Source organism: Microcaecilia unicolor, chromosome 11 (genome assembly GCF_901765095.1).
Source record: "Microcaecilia unicolor chromosome 11, aMicUni1.1, whole genome shotgun sequence".
In the NCBI taxonomy this organism is placed as follows: Eukaryota; Metazoa; Chordata; class Amphibia; order Gymnophiona; family Siphonopidae; genus Microcaecilia; species Microcaecilia unicolor.
This window is the reverse complement of record NC_044041.1, coordinates 120865380-120886181: the sequence shown is the minus strand read 5'-3', so window position 1 is coordinate 120886181 and position 20802 is coordinate 120865380. Positions and strand designations below refer to the sequence as shown.

The 20802-nt window shown below is 45.5% G+C and overlaps 1 protein-coding gene across 24 annotated transcripts in view; it reads right to left on the bottom strand.

Annotated features, from left to right (window-relative positions):
• Nucleotides 1-20802, bottom strand: part of NRXN2 (neurexin 2) — a 1346335-nt gene that overhangs the window by 942412 nt on the left and 383121 nt on the right. For 13 of the 24 annotated variants that reach the window (XM_030218492.1, XM_030218493.1, XM_030218509.1 and 10 more), the window contains 4 exons: nt 16484-16922; nt 14636-15019; nt 3581-3784; nt 1285-1311 (listed from right to left, as the gene is read on the bottom strand). In XM_030218492.1, the coding sequence (XP_030074352.1) occupies nt 1285-1311; nt 3581-3784; nt 14636-15019; nt 16484-16922 (1054 nt within the window). Of the gene's footprint in view, nt 1-458; nt 464-1280; nt 1312-3580; nt 3785-14635; nt 15020-16483; nt 16923-20802 lie in introns of all 24 variants that reach the window. The other 11 variants (XM_030218499.1, XM_030218500.1, XM_030218506.1 and 8 more) reach the window with 3 other exon arrangements.

Here is a 20802-nt window from a genome sequence, read left to right as displayed (position 1 = left end):
TATCGCCTATAATTTTGAAAAGGTGGCTTCTATGTACATTGGTGCCTGAACACCCCCAATCAAACAACACCACTCCTTTAATCTTTTCAGCTGCAACAGGTATAGTAGATTGAACAAGTGAAGAGGAAGACAGAATCAACAGGTGCAGAGCACTTAGAAAGCTGGTGTCTTTGATTACTACCCCCTACTGTGAGGTCTCTCATCAGCTGTCATCAGGGTCCCTCCCCTTGCCCCCCAAATAAGGTTTCTCTTTATACTTTTCCTTCCTGCTCTTACTGAGGCTTCCTCCTTCTGCATAGCCTCTCTTCTCCTCTGTGTGCCAGGGAAACCAGGGTTCAAAACCCACTGAATCTTCTTGTGACTTTGGGTAAGTCACTTAACTTTCGATTGCCTCAGGTACAAACACAGATTGTAAACCCTCCAGGGACAGAAAAATACCTACAGTACCTGGAAATAACTTGCCCTGAGCTATTACTGAAAAGGTGTCTGCTAAATCCAAATCCCCCTTTCCATCTGGGTTTCTTCCACTGCCATCAAGGATTCTTCCCCCTCCCCCCCTGCATAGAGTTACCATATGGCTCCAGAAAAAGGAGGACACATTGATCCAGTCCGGGTTTTGCTTCCATTGAAAGCAATAGAAGTAAAACCCAGACTGGCTCAATCTGTCCTCCCTTTTCTGGTGCCATATGGTAACCCTACGCCTGCAAGACCTCACTCCTTACTCTTTGAAGTCCACCCACCTCACCTGCCATGCCCCTGGAAAGACCTTGTTCCTTCCCAGTCAGCTCCCATCAGGAATTCTCCCTTACAGGGCCTCTCTCAACAAGGGCAGGACATCCACCAGCTACTTCCAGCCTCAGGTACTATATCATCTGCTGCAGTACACCATGGGAGCCTGGAAATGCCCACAACCTGGGATGGCCATATCACCAAGGCCTTTCACTGTGCATTTGTTCAATCCCTCAGACTCAGCAAAACCCCTTAAGCCTCACCACTGAAGATGAGGTTTCCTGAATCTTGCACTTTGTAGTGTGCATTAAGAGGCTGAGAGGTATCACCTGTGTATTTTTGGGTCCTCCTGCCCTTGAATACACTGTAGAATCCGGAGTTTCTCATTTGAGAATGCGAATTACAGGTCCCAGGGATACCTTGGGATGAGTCTGGCAGGTGATGGTTGATACCCAAAGACAGAAGCCCCACCCCCAATCTTTTCAGAAGAGCACATGCCATGACAACGAGGAACATAGGAAGGGAAAAGGCAGAGAGAAAGAGAAGAGGACTTACTGGGACTGCAGCCTGTCCGGATACAGTCTGGGCAAGGGGGAGAGAAAACACAAAGCAGTTTGTTTATATCCTTCAAGGTTACTTCTGCAGACAACCAATCAAATCACAGTCCAGCTTCCGGGGACAAACACGTGCATCAAGGCGGCCATTTCAGATTCTCCCTCTACTCCCCTCCCCCCAAACCCCTGTCCCAACCTTTTTGCATTTTCAAATCTCCTACTGGGGTCTGTCTGGAGATGGGTTCTCTCTTTTCTGGGAATGGGGTGCCTAAGTAAATGAGAAAGGCATGAGCTAAATCCAAATCCCCCCTTTTCCCGCTTTCCCCCTGTCCTGGGTCTCTCAAGAGAGTAAATAGATATCTCTGCTGGGTCTGTGTCTGGATAAGGGGTAGCCCCTTCTGTTAGGTTTCTTGGGGGCAGCCCTTCTGCTAGGTTTCTTTGGCTGAGCAGTGGGTAATTTTTTCTGTTGGGTCCTACTGACTGGACAAGGGGTGGCCCCTTCACTAATTTTCTCTGTATGGGTACATGTTAGCTGCTTCTGCTGGAATCCCTTCTGTCTGGGTATGCAGTAAACCTCTTTGCTGAATCTTTGTGTCTAAGAGGGTCACCTTCACTACTGTGCGTCCAGATAAGAAGCATCCTCTTTGCTAGGTGTTTCTGGGCAGGGATAGCCTTCTCTGCTGGGTCATTCTGTTAGGGAAGGGGTAACCCCCTCTTTCGGATCTCTCTGGGCATCAGCATACTCTCCTTTGTGTTCCCACTGCAGAATCCTCCCCTTCCTTGAAATGGCCACTTTGCAAACTGCAGCCGTCCAGAGGGAAGGAGAGGGGGGATACCCCTCTCCGGCTCAGAGCTAGAGGAGAAGGGTCCCTGTTTGAGCACCTCCATGCTCACATAGGGAGGGGGAGCCACCTGTTCTCTGATGACCCTCCCTCTTCCTATTGTACACGGCTGTGCCGGGGCCTCAAATCCCCTCTTCATCATGTTGCCAGCTCCCGAGTCAAAATCCCTCTGGAACCGTTACCCCGTTATGAAGCCCCTCCCCCTCTGTTTCACAGCACAGAAAGGTTCCAGAAGGCTTGCCAGGGGGAGCTAGCACATTACACTGAGCACACGGCTTGCGGCCTGTCACGTGTCGTCAACCGCGACAGAAAAGCAGGACACAAACAGCCACGAAACCAGAGATGCCACTCAATACCCATAGGGAGAAGGGAAGGGCTGAGAAGAAGGGACAGCAAGATGGGGTAGAGAAGGAAAGGTGAGAGAAAGGAAAAGCAGAGTGAAAGAGAGGAGGATAGAAATGAGAGAAAAGGGGAACAGAGTAATTGTGAAAGGATGAGAGAGATGAAAAGCAGGGAATAAGGGTTGGGCACAGTGGAGGGAATGGAAGAGGGGGCAGGGAAAGAGGGAGGGAAGGCAGGGGTGAGAAGTGGCATGCATGGGGTTGGAATGATTGGGGAACAGGCGTTGGGGAGAGGAGGTCATGGCATGGGGGATAAGAGGGTTAGGCAGAGTACAACAAGATTGTAGTCTGGGTGGGGAAAGGCTAGGTGAGGAGAGTGGGACAGGGCTGGTGGCTAGAAGGGTACAGCAGAGTTTGAGAAAATATGGCAGAATGCAGGATTGTTTGTGGAAGGGAAGGTGGGTTGTAAGGAACTTGGGCAAAGAAGGGCAGGTTTTGAGGGGGTCTTTTGGTTCCTGAGCAGTTTGCTGGGGGTCGCAGATCTCCTCCACTGAAGGGTGAAAAACCAGCAAAAGACCCAGCCCCATCTTTAGCAAACCATTATCCTTCTGCAGCCAATCTGCACCTGCCTGGGTCTGGCTGCTTCCCACTTCCAAGCCACACCATTAGACAAATACATAGATGGAGGGATGGATATTTGCAGGAAAGAGCAGCCTCAGAGACATCATCCTAGGGATGGAGAACTGGTAACTGTAAAAGATCCCAGGTCTCAAGGGAGACTGAGTGTGGAAGGGTATTGCTGTTTCCTATAGATGGAGCTGGAGAGGCCCTAGGACCTGCTGGTATCTCTCTGAGCAGCAGCTATATCCCCAAACACCCTCCCATGTTTTTTTTCAGACAAGCTAAACCTCCAAGTCCTTTATATGGATCCACAAACATATGTTTGGGAACAGAGGAAGGGCGGAAAGGGATGAAGTCTCCCCAGAGGATGCCATGTTTCTCCCCAATAATTGCCCCAGCTCAGTTCACGGTGGGATTCCAGCAGTACCTGGGCTCTGTCATCATAAAGGTCATGAGATGAATTCTGCCCAGACTGGGTGGCCGAGGCAGTTACCTAGATTGACAGTGAGTTTCATCTGCCCTCCGTCCAGCTCCAGGCGCAGGGTGTCAGCTGACTCCTTGGAAGTGGTGGCCATGAGCAGGCCGTAGGCACGTTGGGACATGAAACGCAGTGAGACATCCTCAGCTTCTGTATGCTGCGCCCCTGGAAGCATTACCTTCATATACATACTGCCGTCATAACTCAGCACCGTTGCCTCTGCATGACAAAGAGACAGGGACAGATGTAGAGATAATGAGAGGTATAAACACAGGGTAAGAACATGAATTTATCTCAGTAACATAGTAGATGACGGCAGAAAAAGATAAACTCATATGTGCTACTTTTTGTGTATACCTTACCTTGATTTGTACCTGTCCTTTTCAGGGCACAGACCGTATAAGTCTGCCCAGCACTATCCCCGCCTTCCAACCACCAGTCCCGCCTCCCACCACCGGCTCTGGCACAGACCGTATAAGTCTGCCTAGCACCATCCCCACCTCCCAACCACCAGTCCCGCCTCCCACCACCGGCTCTGGCACAGACCGTATAAGTCTGCCCAGCACCACCCCCGCCTCCCGCCACCGGCTCTGCCACCCAATCTGGGTGGCAGAGCCGGTGGCAGGAGACGGGGATGGTGCTGGGCAGACTTATACGGTCTGTGCCAGAGCCGGTGGTGGGAGGCGGGACTGGTGGTCACATGCACACAGGATCACAAAGCACATGGGGGTCAATGTTCAAAACTAAAGCCGGCGCAATAAGGTTAGTGCTGAGTTAGTTCACACCTTATTGTCCACTGAATGCTCTAACGGTTGGGGGTTGTCACAGCATACTTTATATTTAATTATTTTTACTGTCAACACAGTGCCCTAGCCAATCAGCACTCAGGCACTGACAAGAAAGTTAGCACAGAGTTCTGAACAGCAAATTACTGATGTGATTTTAACGTGGCATTAATTTGCATGCTCATTACTCTAAACATACTGTGGGAATTTTACTGAACACTGGCCCCATGGAAGGCAATTCTATAACGGTTTGCCTATATTTAGGTGCCTGTGCAGTGCCTATTTCTTTTATAGAGTACTAGTGTAATAGGGAACTTTATATGATGTGAAGCCCCACCCAGCGCATCCCAGGATGCGCTGGGCAGGGCTGGGCGCCGCCATTTTTGAGGCGCGCCGATGAAAGAGGAGGGAGGCCACTTCCCTCCTCCAACGAAGGTTGGGGGGGTGAGGAAGGGCCGCTAGACCACCAGGTCGGGGGGGGGGGGGGGGATTGACTCGCGGCCCAGGCTATCAGGATAGCATGTGAGGGGATGCTAGAGGGGATTTGGGGAACTGGCGACCCACCAGATCTCCAGCCCCCCCAAACCTGTGTCAAGGGACCAGGGGGGTTTGACTCCCAGCCCACTGGGCCACCAGGGCTCTATTTGAGAGGATGCTGGGGGGGTGGGGGCTGGAGACCCACTGGATCTCCAGCCCCACTGAACTTGTGTCAGGGGGGTCGGAGGGACTGGATGTCTGTCGGACCTCCAGCCCCTGTGTCACCTGGCTCAGAGTGGGGGTACTTGGGGTCTGGTGGTCCCATGGACCTCCAGCTCCTGTGTTTGACAGGTCTGGGCTTTTGACAGCCTAGATCTGTCAAACATGTGGGGGAATTTTACCCTATGATCAGAAATAATAGCGTGCTTAAATTTGCATGCTATTATCTCTGATTATAGGGGCGGTAAAGCCCCGCGCTGTTCCAGCACTATTTTTAAAGCGCTGTTTGGAACACCCAGGGCTTTCAATCAATCTGCCCATGAGTGTCCATTGTCTTTGTTTCACTCATAACACCAGTCAGCTGCATAAGAACTTAAGAACTGCCATACTGGGTCAGACCAAAGGTCTATCAAGCCCAGTATCCAGTTTCCAACAGTGGCCAATCCAGATTAAAAGTACCTGGCACAATCCCAAAACTTATCTAGATTCCATGCTACTCTCCCCTACGGAAAAGCAATGGTGGAGGTGGTGGAGATGGGATAGGCATGTGGGATCTCTTAGGGGGACGAAAAGATAGCGAATGATATGGATGGGATATATGGCCTTTATCTGCTGTCATTTTCTATGTTTCTATATTTCTATAATAGGTTGTAGAGTTTTCCTCCAGAAACTTGTCCAAACCTTTTTAAATGTAGCATGCTAACTGCTTGTATCACAACCTCTGGCAATGAATTGCAGACCTTAATTATGTATTGAGAAAAAAATATTTTCTGATTTGTTTTAAATGTTCTACTTAGTAACTTCAAGGCATGTCTCTTGGTCTTTGTATTTTTTTGAAGAGTAAACAAGCAATTTGCATTTATTCGTTCCACCCTGCTCATTATTTCACAGACATCTTTCATGTCGCCCCTCAGCCATCTCTTCCTGCCAAAGAGCCTTAACCGCTTTAGTCTTTCCTCATAGCGAAGTCGTCCCATCCCCTTTATCATCTTGGTCGCCCTTCTCTGTACTTTTTCTATTATATCTTTTGTGAGATGCGGGGACCAGAATTGCACACAACCCTCAAGGTGCGATATCCATGGAGCAATACAGAGACGTTATGATATTATTCTCTGTTTTAATTCTCCATTCCTTTCCCAATCATTCCTAACATTCTGTTTGCACCTGAGTGTTTGTGCTTAGGTGAGGTTAATGAAATCAGCTCTAGAATAATCTGGAATAAATCATGCAGAAGTCGCTTGGCTTTATTGTTCTGGAGCTACAGGCTGCATGCCTTTTTAAACCAGAAGTCTTTTTGTCAGCCATAGCTGGAAAATGTGCTCCTGCCAAATCACATGAATTTTGAATAATTTTAGAATATAATTGATCAGGGCAAACACAAAATTTAGAAAAATCATATTTTAAGACAAAAACCTGTGGGAACACTGATACCCAAAATGGGAGGTGCTTTGATAAGGGCTCCTCAGTGCAGTGCCTACTGCATGTGTGCAAAACCTTCTAGACCATTCAAAGCTATGAAGTGAAAATCTCTGTACATGTTGTTGTGTGATGACATCAACCGCTTGTGGGACTCTTCATCTATTTTGGTCATGAAGAATGGAGGGTTTCAGTACATAGTGGCATCATGTTGCTTAGCCAGTTAGGATCCTTAATTTTAACTCCATCAAGGGAAGTGATATCATCAAGATAGATGACTGCATAGAAGCTGAGCTCCACAGCAGCCTGTGTTTCTTTATTGGGAATCTGCCCCTATTCACATTGAATTGCTACCATTTTAACTTTTAATACTGGAGCAGATGGCCTGGCAAAACAATGGCCTCCAAGAAACGCCAAACAGAAATAAAAACTTTTTCTAGCACCATCTCCAACCTGACAGCCCACCATGAGGCCAAGATGGTGACTTTCGATCCAGAGCTTGCTGCACTGCGGGAGGATTTGCTGGGATGGTTTTGGAACTAAAGTCAGACCTTACCACAGTGTGATCAGAGCTGCCAGTGGCCATGAATGAATTGCACAAGGACATGGGAAACCTCAGCCAGACAGTGGAAGAGGCTGAGAATCAGATGGAAGTGCATGGCGAAGATATTGTGCATCTATAAGTACAATTGAGCTCCACGGAAAAGACTCAAGAGGAGGTCCTTCAAAAGCTGGAAGATCTCAAAAACAGATAACAGCAGTGCAACCTACAGCTATGCGTTGTCCCAGAGACGGTGGTGAAGGTAGGGGTCCGGTGTCTGGAGGTCACCCATCAGATCTGTGAGGCGCTTTTGCACGGTGATGGACAGCGGGGCAATCTTGATGCGCTGATGCTTGATCATGCCCATCATATTGCAGGGCCCCAGAGACATTGTCACCTGTTTCTATAAATACAGTGACAAAGAACAAGTGCTGTGTGCCAGAGGACACAGAAATTGAAATTTATCTGGATCTTGCTCCCTCCACATTTCAAAAGCACTATGAATACCGAGAGTTGACTACTGTATTGTAGGAGAAAAAGACTCAATACCATTGGATGTTTCTGGTGGGGCTGACTTTTACCTTGGATGGAAAAGCCTACCATGGCAAGTCTGTCTCAGAGGTCAGAAGCAATCTTATTGCGGCAGGCTTACTTCCCCAGACTGAGAGGCTAGAGCTATCTTCTTTGTTGCAGCCAGGTAAGACCCTGCTGGCACAAAGTGACTAAAGCAAATGCAAGTCAACACACAGATTGGGATGTCCGCTGACTGGAGTGGGTTAATGTGTAAGGAACTCTGGGTGTTTGGTTTTAGATCATATGGACCTGTTTAACCTGATGGCTTATTTATGCTTCGCTATCATAACATATTCTGTTGGTGGCTCGGCACATCTGGATTGGCAAAGTTGGTGGGCTCCCATGGACCTCCTGTGACCAACTTCCTTTCATGGCACATCTGCTGTGTGAATGGCAGACTGCATTTAACTGTGGGGAGGGGGGAGAAGGGTGGGGGACTGGGGGTAGTGGGTGGTAGGAGAGGAGAATGGGGGAAGAGGAGAAGGGGGGATGACAGTTGTATGGCAGAAATTGAGAATCTGATGGTGAGCCTTGATTTTTTGGATCTTGATGCCTCCAGTGTGTTGGGAATATATGGATGGGATATTATGGCCAAAGTGTGGATGGGTTGATATTGAGGTTTTAGTATAATTGTTGGTGATGTTTGGGCCGACTTTTATAATCATATAAGAGGCTTGAATTTGCCTCAGAAGAGGCAGCTGTATTTAAGGAAGCCTTATGGGTCCAAATGGCTTTGTTCAGGAAACACATCTATTACCTGTGCAAGGGAAGCTGACGGTTATTCCCACATTTTCCTAGCCTCTAACTGGCATCGTAGAAAGCTTAATGGGGTGGGAATTTTGATCCATCATACGGTACGCTGTTCTCCCAAGGCAGTCCTTAAAAATCCCAAGGGCAGATATATTTTTGTGAAGGTGGACCTAGGCGGCCAGGTGTTTCTAATAAGGAGCAAGGGAAGTTTTTTGAACAACTGGAAACAAAATTAGTGGGTTTTTGTGAAGGGATTTGTAGGGGGAGATTTTAATTTGACCTGTGACCTGCTTTTGGATCATTCTACTCCCATGGTTCAATGTGCTAGGTGGGACAGAGTTTGCCTTATTAAGTTTATGCGCAGACTTGGCTTGGAAGATGTGTGGATGCTGTTTATTCCTAGCACATGGGATTATACATTTTTTTCTAATTTATGTAGGTCTTATACTAGGATAGATCTTTGGCTAATGCAGAGAGCAGCATGTACTTCAGTTAGATGAGTTATGACAGAGCTTAGGGTATGGTCAGACTATGCTCCATTATTGCTGAAACTGGCTGTCCTATGTCACTTGGGGTGGGGGTAGGGGGCATATGTATGTAAATAATTGAGGGATGTTCATATCCTTCCACAGCTGAAGAAAGACATACACAAATGTTTTGCCATGATGACATGGGAGAAGTGACTTCAGTTGTACTTTGGAAAAGTTTTAAACCTTATATGAGAGGCCAATTAATATCTAGAGGCTCCTATAGGCACAAGACTTGTCAGAAGCATACATTGAAGCTTTGGAAGGAGATACAACAGCTGGAGAGAGCTCATGAACAGCATCCTCACTCAGCTGATGTCCTCCGCTCATTGGAGGAAAGGAGAAGGAATCTTAAAGATATGAAGCTGGAGGACATTACTTGATTGATGCAGAGAACACAGCAAGCCTATTTTGAGTGAGGTGATAAGTAGGGCGTCTCTTAACTCAAAAACTCAGGAAGCACCAAGCTTGTAATCTGATAGTAACATAGTAACATAGTAGATGACGGCAGAAAAAGACCTGCATGGTCCATCTAGTCTGCCTAAGATAAACTCATATCTTGAATTTGTACCTGTCTTTTTCAGGGCACAGACCGTATAAATCTGCCCAGCAGTATTTCCCGCCTCCCAACCACCAGTCCCATCTCCCATCACCGGCTCTGGTACAGACCGTATAAGTCTGCCCTCCCCTATCCTAGCCTCCCAACCACCAACCCCTCTTCCCCCCACCTGCTCCGCCACCCAATTTCAGCTAAGCTTCTGAGGATCCAGATGTAAGCCACATTGAGCCTGTGGGATATAGATGCTATAAATCAATCAATCAATCTGATCTTGAGTATTGTGAATGCGCAACTAGTGATGACCAGATTAGGCGGGCCTTTGTTGATTAATACCAGAGTCTGTATATGCCTAACTATGAGCCCACTGATGTGGAAATTAACCAATATTTGCAGGGTGCATGAGTTGCCTTAACTGAAACGGGGGAGGTGGAGCAGCTGTCCAGGCCCATTGAGGTTGATAGGGTATTCTCAGTTACTGTGTGCCTTTCGGCTAATAAGACCCCAGGGCTGGAAGGTTTTATAAAATGTTTGCCCCTCTTCTGGCTGAGTCATTGGCTTGTATGTTCAAAGCGCTTCTGACAGCTGTGAAACTACAGCTCTCTTTATGACAGGCTGGCATAACCGTATTGTCAAAGTCAGGGAAAGTGTCAGACCAGTGTGCATCATATTGCTCTATCTCTTTGTAAGGGTGGATTATAAGATCTTTGCAGGGGTATTGACTGCTTGCCTGCAGAAGTATCTGCCTGATCTGATCCATGGTGATCAGTCGGATTTTATTACAGGTAGGCAGTCAAATGACACTGTCCGGAGATTGCTAAACCTTATTTGGGCAGTACGTCAGCAGCCTTCTTTATCAGTGGTACTCACAAAAAATGTGGAGAAGGCCTTCAACGGAGTCCTTTGACCCTTTATGATGGCTACTCTTCATAAATTTGGCCTCTCAGGTAATTTCTTGGGGTGGCTGTCCCTCATATATGCCGATCCAGTGGCCTGCCTAAATATCAGTGGACGCTATTTGGAGTTTTTTGCTCTAAAAATGGGGACAAGGCAGGGCTGCCATGTCTCCCCTGATTTTTGCAATAGTTATGGAGCTGCTGGCTCAGAGTATATGGGAGGATGGGGGATTTATGATATTAAATTGGGAGCAGAAGCACAAGATATTTTTATATGCTGATGACTTGCTCTTTACTGTCATGGACCTTCAGTATTCATTGGGTGTGATTTTAGTCAATATGCAGGATTATGGAAAACTTTCTTGATTCAAAGTTAGTATCAACAAATCTGAGATTTTGAATCTCATGGTCCCCCATGAAGGCTTGCCAGCCCTTTAGAGCCATTTTCAATTTTGCTGGTCTACCTCTATTATAAGATATTTAGCAATCAATATCCCAGCAAACCTAGATAAGCTTTTTGAGATAAATTATCCACCACTGGTGCAGGAGACCTTTGCAGAATTGGATCGATGGGAGGGGCTATGAGTGTCCTGGGTAAGGAGGGTTAATGTCAAAATGATAGTATTACCCAGATTTTTATACTTATTTGCTTGCTTGCCCTTACCCATCCCAAAGTCCTTCCTCTTAAAATAGCAGCAAAAGTTTTTTCCCTACATATGGAAGCATAGGCCCCCAAGGTGGTGGGATCTCTTGTCGCTTTTGGAAAAGCATTGCTAAGCCAAGGTCAATGTGCAGTGATCATTCAATTTGATCTCTCTAGTGAGCAACTGCAAAGTGAGGCATGTGGGAAAGAGGAACCCAAGCTATAGCTACGTGATGCAAGGTTCCACATTAGCAGTCATCACCCAGGAAAAGGATCTGAGTGTTATTGCTGATGATACATTGAAACCCTCTGCACAGTATGCACCAGCGGTTAAAAAAATAAATAGAATGTTAGGAATTATTTAGAAAGGAAGGAAAAACAAAAATGAGAATATTATAATGCTTTTGTATTGCTCCATGGTGCGATCGCACCTAGAATACTGTGTGCAATTCTGGTCACCGCATCTCAAAAAAGATGAATTAGAAAAGGTACAGAGAACAGTGACAAAAATGATAAAGGGGATGGGACGACTTCCCTATGAGGAAAGGCTAAAGCACTTAAGGCTCTTTAGCTTGGAGAAGAAATGACTGAGGGGAGATTTGACAGAGGTCTATAAAATACTGAGTGCAATGGAATGGGTAGACGTGAATCGCTTGTTTCTCTTTCCAAAAATACTAGGACTAGGGTACACACAATGAAGCTACTAAGTAGTAAATTTAAGACAAACCAGAGAAATTATTTCTTCACTCAATGTGTAATTAAACTCTGGAATTCATTACCACAGAATGTGGCTTAGAAGGGTTTTAAAAAGGTTTGGATAATTTCCTAAAAGAAAAATCCATAAGCCATTATTAAGATGGACTTGGGAAAATCCACTGCTTATTTCTAGGATTAGCAACATAAAATCTGTTCTACTGTTCTGGGATCTTGCCAGGTACTTGTGACCTGGATTGGCCACTGTTGGAAAGAGGATACTGGGATTGATGGACCTTCGGTCTGTCCCAGTATGGCAATGCTTATGTTCTAGTGCATTTGACTTGGTGGACCATGATCATTTGTTGTCTACTGTTAATGGTTTTGGCATCTATGGTGAAGTCCTTTGGTGGTTTCATGGTTTTTTTTAATCTTATCGATTATACAGTGTTAAAGGTAAGGTGCTCTGTCAAAGCCCTGGAGAGCCTCCTGTGGAGTTCCTCAGGGTTCACCCTTATCACCTACGTTGTTTAATTTTTTGATGCTGCCATTGGGAGTAGATCTGGAACAGGTTGATACAAATTTTTTTTATCTATGCTGATGACATCACATTATTGTACCCTGTTTCCAAGGATTGGCCTACCCCCTTAAAGGGCATTCAGCATTGCCTAAATGTAATAGAAAGCTGGATCTCATCGAACTGGCTCAAACTGAACAAAGACAAAACAAAATTCTTATGATTAGGATCCCCAGACAATCCGCTGAAACCCAAAAGCTTCACTATTGGTATGGACCAATTCTCTATAATATTTCATGTAGAATTCTTGCGGTTGAGGCAGACAGTATCCTTACCATGAAAAATCATATTAATTTAGAAGTCAACAAAAATCTTTCTATTTACTTAAAAAACGTAGAACCATTAGGAAATATGTTGACTAATCAGCATTTATGCTCCTGGTTCAAACCCTGATTCTATCAAGAATAGACTACTGCAATGTAGTCTATTCCTGATGATCCAAGGCCCTGATTCAATAGTTCAATTAGTGCAAAATATGGCAATTAGATTAATTTATTCCTTAAATAGATTTGACTCTGTAACTCCTGCTGTCCTTGAGTTGAACTGGCTTCCGGTAGAGGCCAGGATTCAATTCAAGTTAGGAATAATGGTTTTTAAAATATTATGCAAAGAAGCCCCATTTTATATGACTGAATTAGTGCATTTATTATTAGGCCACAATCCTTATGGATTATTGCTATTTTACTTTTCTACTAATATCTCCTTTTTATATCAAGCTGTCTCTATTCCCTACCTCTATTGGTTAGATTGACCAATATTTATCTAGAGTATAAAAGGATGTTAAAAGCTTTCCTATTCCGGAAGTGTGTTAAATTAGAAGATAAGTGATTAATTTGATCATATTGGTTATTAGTTGTTACTTTTGAACTTCTGTTGTGTTCAGTTTTTTACTTTGTAATCTGCAGTGAACTGACAGGTACCTGTGGAATATAAGTCTTGTGTAATGTAATGTAAAGGGTTGGTAAGAGCAGAATGCATGTGGACCAACAACATGGTGGGATGGGAGTACTGGATTTAGGTACTTATTATCAGGCCTCTCAGCTTAAGGCATTGTTTGAGTGGGTTGCTTTCTCTAATAAAAGATGGGTACAATTGGAGAAGGCATTAGTGGGAGATGTGCCTTTGCGGGTTCTACCTTGGATCCCGATGGGTGAGCTTAACGTGCTGATTCCCCAAGTCCCTTATGGTGTAGTATGTACTTTGGCTACCTGGAAGGCTATTAGATACAGATATTTTACCACCCACAAACATTTCTTGATGCTTCCATACAGTAGCCTCCAGGGTTTCAGCCTAGGTTGACTACTGCTGTGTTTAAGTGGTGGGCAGGTCAGGGCCTATGGGTATTGGGACAGCTACTTTCAGCCAAGACTCTTATCCCATTTGAGGCTATTAGGATGAATAATGCCTGGATTCCCACAATTCATTTCAATATTGCCAGCTCAGAGATTTTATGGTTAGGAGAGTGCTTCACCCTCTTAAAAGTATTTTGTATGGGAGTTGGAGTCGCTTTTATCTCCCACCTGTACAAAGTTATATTGTATAGTTGCCCAATAGTTTATACTTATGAACGAAAGTTGGAGTAGCTCCTGGGCTGCATATTAGACCAATCCCACTGGGATACATTATATCTCTCTCTCCTAAAAGTCTCCATAACCACTAATTTAATAGAACATGGGTATAAAATTCTATACCAGTGGTAATACACTCCTGACCGACTTCATAGGATTTATAGCATGGGCTATGCTGCCTGTTGGCAAGGTTGTAACCAGAAAGGCATGTTCCTCCATGTAACCAGAAAGGCACATTCCTCCATATTTGGTAAGACTGTTCTAAAGTTGAAGCTTATTGTCAGTCAGTATTGAAATTGCTGGAGGGTACACTACATGTTTTGTTGCTTTTGGAAATGTATACTTTCTTGCTGAATGGGTGGCCTCAGGGCTTGGAGGAAGGAGACCAGAATCCTGTTGTTGCTGGTGGCCACAGGTGCTAGGATATGCTTAGCCTCATATTGGAAGCAGGCAGAGTTTCCCTCTATGGAGAAACTTCTAGCCAAAATGGACACTATCTATTTGATAACCAAGCTTACAGCATTGAAGAAGGACGCTATGGGGTCTGGCAACCTTACTGGGCTTGAAGAGGCCTACAGCTTTAAACTGAAAGTGGTAGTTTACTAGACTTTTTATGGGTAGCTCCCCATCCAGTGATTATGTTTGCACTGTTCTATCCCTTTGGGTATGAGGAAAGGGAGGTGGGGGTGGGAGTTAGGTTAAATTGACAGCTAATACGGAGGTAATTCTGGTTGAAGCTGTAATTTCATCTTATCTGAAGACTGGGATTGTTCTAGCAAAGTTCTTTACAAAAAGGTAATTTTAACTCCATCCACTCTTGCCTCCACCATCCTCACTACCCTCACTTACCTCTCTCACAGACTCTTCCTAAGTAGCCGGTGCCGATACAGTCACAAATAAAACGATTCCAACCCTCACGGCACTGCCCTCCATTACGGCACGGAGAGCTGCTGCACTGCCTCAGGGTCTCCTTTGAGCAGAAGCTGCTAACCCCTGTCACGCTCTGCATCTCTGCCAGCCGCCGCACATCTCGGCTTTTGCCATCAATGAACAGGTCCCGTATGCAGCCTGCATAACCATGGTTCAGGGAGGCTGTCCAGACTTCGGGGGGCAGGATGAGGTCTGCTCGGTTTTCAGGGAGCCCCCCAAGGTACATCTCACTGTCCAGATCAAGAATTTCGCTCTCACCACTGGCCTGGAATGGGGTGCTCCGGCTGTTCACAGAGATGGAGCCTGCACAAGACAAGAAGGCAAAAGGCAGAGGGAAAGAGGTTTAGTACTGAGACAGAGGAAGAGGAAAAGAAAAGGAGACAGAAAAAAAAGGCAAGGAGAAGGAAAGAAAGAGCAGAGAAATATGAGAAAGAGATAGGGCCAGACAGCAATCAAAGAGAGAAGAGAAGAAGAAGAACAGGAAGGGAGAGATAGATGGAGGTAAGTGGGAGAGGAGATAGACTTATGGGAAAGTGGAGAGAGAGAAAGATACAAACACACAGGAAGGAGATAGGGAGAAGAGAGCAACAATAACATAGGGGTTGATGTTCAGTGACATTTAACAAGGTAGATGCGCTCCTCTCTGGATAAGTAGTGCTCACCAGAGCCAGTCCCTAAACTGCAACAACAGTATCCAGATAATGTTGCTGAAAATTAGCATTGACTACTATGGCAATGTGCAGGAGCATTGTAATGATCTGGGGGTGCAGATAAGGTAGAGCTGGGAGTTACTCAGTTAGCGGCAATATTCAGTCCACCCCTCTGGCTAAAGTTAAGAAAGCAAAAGGAGTGTCTAGCCAGGTAATTATCCAGGTATTGGTCTGAACATTGTCAGTAAACAAATAAGTGCCAGTAGCTGCATGATACCCGGAAATTTGGTGCTAGTATCTAGTTATGGCTTGTGGCTGAATATCTGGGCATAAAAAACCTACAGGAACAAGAGTTTTAAAAAATATTCACCATCGCAGGCTGAATATCAGGGGGACAGTAACATAGTAAATGACAGCAGAGAACAACCAATATGACCCATCAAGTCTGCCCAGAAAGATCTCCAAGGCTGTACCTGAAGTACAGTGCAGGTTACATTCCCCATGCTTGTGTTGTTTGGGTTGTACTGCTGCGCAGCGTAGATTACATTCCCCATGCTTGTGTTGTTAGGGTTGTGCTGCTGCTCAGTGCAGGTTACATTCCCCATGCTTGTGTTGTTGGGTTTGTACTGCTGCGCAGTGTAGATTGCATTCCCCATGCTTGTGTTGTTGGGGTTGTACTGCTGCGCAGTGTAGATTACATTCCCCATGCTTGTGTTGTTAGGGTTGTACTGCCGCACAGTGCAGATTACATTCCCCATGCTTGTGTTGTTAGGGTTGTACTGCTGCACAGTACAGGCTACTTTCCCTATGATTTCTTAGAACTGCAAAAGTCAATACTTTTGCTCAATGCTTAGTCTACATCTATTACAACAGATACTGAAGGGCACCCAAAGAATGAGCAAAGCTGTAGGAAATATAACAGAACTTGCAATTCCATGGGCATATTGTATTGATGGGCTTGGAATACTGTTTCTCACACAGAAATACCTTTCAAAATTTGTTCCCAAAGGTGTGTGTGTGATCTAGGTCTGGCACATGACCTCTGTGGATACTTCATGCATGTGTTGGATGATGACACATAACCTCTATGTACATTATGGTTCCTGGGAATCTTTACCTTTGCGACCGTCCCTTTGGAAATCCACATGACACCACTCCCCATCATTGACCTTCTTATTGCTGGCCTTCATCTTGATGCCTCCTGAACCCATGTCCAGTAGCAAGTAGAGATAGCCATCCAGCAGCTCCACTGCAAAGTAGTCAGCCTTTGGCAGCCGTTCAGCCCGGCCATCCCGGGGCGGGTGGCGCCGGCCATGGCTAAAGAGCAGCAGCCCATTGGATTCGCTGGTGCGGAAATCGAAGGAGATGGAGCCTGTCTTTTTGGTGTTCCAGCGGGGCAATGAAATGTAGGCCTCAGGGGTCTCAAAGGTCACAGGGTCAAGGGCTGCCACATTCTCACAACGGAAGACTAGGTCCCCATTGATCTTCATCTTAGGGTCCCCCTCCTTAGCCAATCGTGAGAGCTCCAGTTTGAAGTCATTGTTCTTATAGATGACCTGTGGGGAGGGGGGAGGCAACAGCTGTAAATAATGAAGCTGGTGGGGTGTAGGGTGTGATGGACACTGACACATGATCTGTGTACAATCGCATTATTTTTGTACACAACATACAGTATACATGCAGTGGAAGCTCTGTACACAGCACATGAACTGGATGGGAGGAGACACTATGGGGAATAGTAAAGTGAGTGCCACATTAAACTCTCCCCTAACACCCCCTAAATCCCATCCCTCTATGTCAGAGGTTCTCAATCCAGTCCTCTGGATACACCTAGCCAGTCAGGTTTTCAGGATACCTACAATGAATATGCATGCAAATCTATCTCATGCATACTCTTTATAGGTATCCTGAAAACCTGACTGGGTAGGTATGTCCCGAGGACTGAGTTAAGAACCTCTGCTCTATGTGCAGCTCAAACGTTTTAAATCTGTAATGCAAAGATTTATTTGCCCTGGTTTATTACTACATGAGTAATCTGAAGGTGTGTTAAGCCTTGTGTGTTTACAAGAAAGACACAAATAGTTATCCCGAATACATGAGAACAGATATACATACATGCATGCATGCACATACACACACACATACACATGCACACATATGTATAAAACCATACACCTACCAAATACAAATATAGAAAGTCCCCATATGCAGGCTGAACATACAGATATTGTACTACAAATGGACCTAAGGCACACTCAAGATACAGACACGAGAAAAAGATAGAATGACAAGATACATGCGTGTGTGCATGCAAGCAAGCAAGCGCACACACACACATACACACACATATACACACATGTACACACGCAGAGACAAATATAGACAACACAGAGACACACAATCAATGCACACATGATTCAGTTAACCAGATCTTTGGGACTGGATTGGGTTAAATATTTTAACTTTGACAAGAATCAGCAGCTGCAGGCACGGGGAACATCAATCCTGATCTTTCACAGGGCAGCAGGTGAAGGCTGACCTGCCACGTCCCAGCAACTTCGATCCCGGGTGGGGGGGGGGGGGGGGGGGGGTGAGAGGGCTGTTAGCAAAACTGACAGAGAAAGATGACAGAGATCCAGATGGCAATCTATAAGACTTTTCTTTATTCCTACTTAGTAATCTGTGCGTGTCTTGTTGAGAGACAAGGGTACAAATTCACGAGAGACACAAGTGGGAGGGGTGGAACTCATCTTTCTCTGGGAGGGTATTAAAAATAAAATAAATGAATAAGTAGGTAAAAAGAGAGGTGGGAAGGGAAAGGATCAATTTTTAATTTGGTTCTCTGGATGGTAAAGCAGGCGTGTCAGAAAAGGGGTGGCATCCCATTAATTAGAACGACGGCAAGGGATGAGCACTGGGGAAAGCCAAGGTCAAGCGGAGAGAGAGAAGACAGGGGTGGGGAGTAAAGATGTATAAATGAGAGAGGATGCTGCTGGATTATGGAAGGGTGGCTCTCCTCACTTCTCACACACTGACTGCTCTATACTACAAATAGACACTCTCTTATAGTGTACAACAGAAACTAACAGGTTCCTTGAGGGACATCTTGTGGCATATAATAGAAGTTAAAGGAAGCTGTGAGGTATTTTTCTTATGGCATATAACAGAAGTTAATATGTGCTGTGAGGATGTCTCTTATAGTACATATTACACATGAATAGATGCTGCATCTAATTATTTTCCAAGACATGTTGGGGTGTATTCAAGTGGGTGGGTGTCGGAGCACCCAAGCCCATGATCTGTTTCCATCATAGCATCACCACCTACTGCTGTCATCACCCTACCACCAAGGCCCCTAGCTCTATCTTTTACCTTCTTTCTCTAAATTGTATCTTCTCAGCTTTCATCTAATCTCTTATCCTTATGTTTCTTCTCATGTCTCACTTCTTCCTAACATTTCTCACATCTTTCAGCTCTCACTTAACCATTCACTCCCATTTTCTCTCCATACCTTCCATTCCCTTTGAATCCTAACTCTTCTATTTCCACCATCTATTCCTCCATCTCCACAGCACCCCTCATCCATATGCCTCTATTTTCATTCTTACCCCTTGCCGTCAACAACCTCCAATTTTGCTTCCTCCATCTGCCCTCGTCTCCTTCCTTCTTCCCCAGGTTCCCCATCCTGCCTTCTTTCCTCTTCTCTCCTTCTGTATCCACTCGCTTTTCTCCTTTTCCTCTTCTTCCTTTCTTCCTCTTCTTCCTTGCCTATTTCTCCACTTCACCAGCATTTCATGTCTGCATCTCCCATCATTTACCTCCCCTGCCTCTATTTTCATTTGTACCCTTGCTGTCAACAACCTCCAATTTCACTTCCTCCATCTGGCCTCCTGTCTCCTTCCTTCTTCTCCAGTTTCCCCATCCTGCCTTCTTTCCTTCGTCTCTCCTTCCTAGTATCCACTCTCTTTTCTCCTTTTCCTCTTCTTCCTTGCCTATTTCTCCACTTCACCAGCATTTCATGTCTGCCTCTCCCATCATTTACCTCCCCTGCCTCCTTTCCTCTTCTCTCAATGTCTGCCCACATCTCCTCGACATCTGCTCTTTGCCTTCTTTCCACCTCCATCCTCCTCCTAAGCCTGTGCCTAGTTTCCCTGCACCCTCTTATGCTTTTCCTTGTCTCTTTTCCTCCCATTCCCAGCATATGCCCCACAAATCCCATCTGCCTCCTCTCAGGTACAGAAGCTCAGAGGTAAATTTCTTGCAGTGCCACCATTAGTGACCACTCCTTTCCTCCAGTACCAGTACTACAAACATGTTCAGAACTCATGAGCTGACCTTTCGTGTCTGCTCATCTCATACATCACACGATCAGAAGACAGACAGTGCTGACTCATGAGTTCTGAACATGTTCATGCTCTGCTATTGGCAGCCAAAGGACAGGCTCTCATTGTTCCTACCATTCTACTTTCTTCCACCCCCTGCACAACCACTTGAAAAAAACTGGTGAGGAACTGAATATCGGGGAGCAGGTGATAGAGTTTTGAGGTATGGTATATAATAGAAGTTAATAGGCATTGTTAGGCGCTGGCACCAATTTCTCTCTCTCCTCCCTGGCCAAGATCCCTGCACTCATCCTAACAGTGAAAAGCAAACAAAACATTTCACTCTCTTACAAAAGTTCTACAGTTACAGAAGACCACATTTCATGAGGGATTAGTAGTTGGTGTAGGGTTTGGAAATGAATTTTTCCTGCTGGGGAATATAACTCCTAAGCCTGAGACAGAGGAAGAGAAGTGCCAGGAAATTTACTGCTGCACTTTGTTCTCATAGGCCAACATCCTTTGGTAACATGAAACAACATACACTGAATTCCTTGTTAGGAAGAAATCCTAGGGGTCAGAAAGAGTGAAACAACTGGAATCCAGGGAACAAGGTCTAAAGACTTCAGGGGATAAGGTGCACTTCTATGTCCATTTCAGTACTTGAACAGCAACAGGTGCTGCAGGGAAGGAATGAGATACACTGACAAAGCTTTAAATAGGAAGGGGGAAGAGGAGTCGCAATACTGGAACAGCATGGAGTGCTACAGGGAAGGAGTGAAGCTCATGGACTGAGCTATGTATGGGAGATGAAGGGTCTCAATACTGGAACAGGGAAAGGGTGAAGCTTATGGGCTGAGCTATGTATGGGAGAAGAAGGGTCTCAATACTGATATAGCAGTGGGGGCTTATATAAGTACATAAGTATTGCCATACTGGGACAGACCGAAGGTCCATCAAGCCCAGCATCCTGTTCCCTACAGTGGCCAATCCAGGTCACAATTACCTGGCAAGATCCAAAAACAGTACAATACATTTTATGCTGCTTATCCTAGAAATAAGCAGTGGATTTCCCCAAATCCATTTTAATAGTGGTCTATGGACTTTTCCTTTAGGA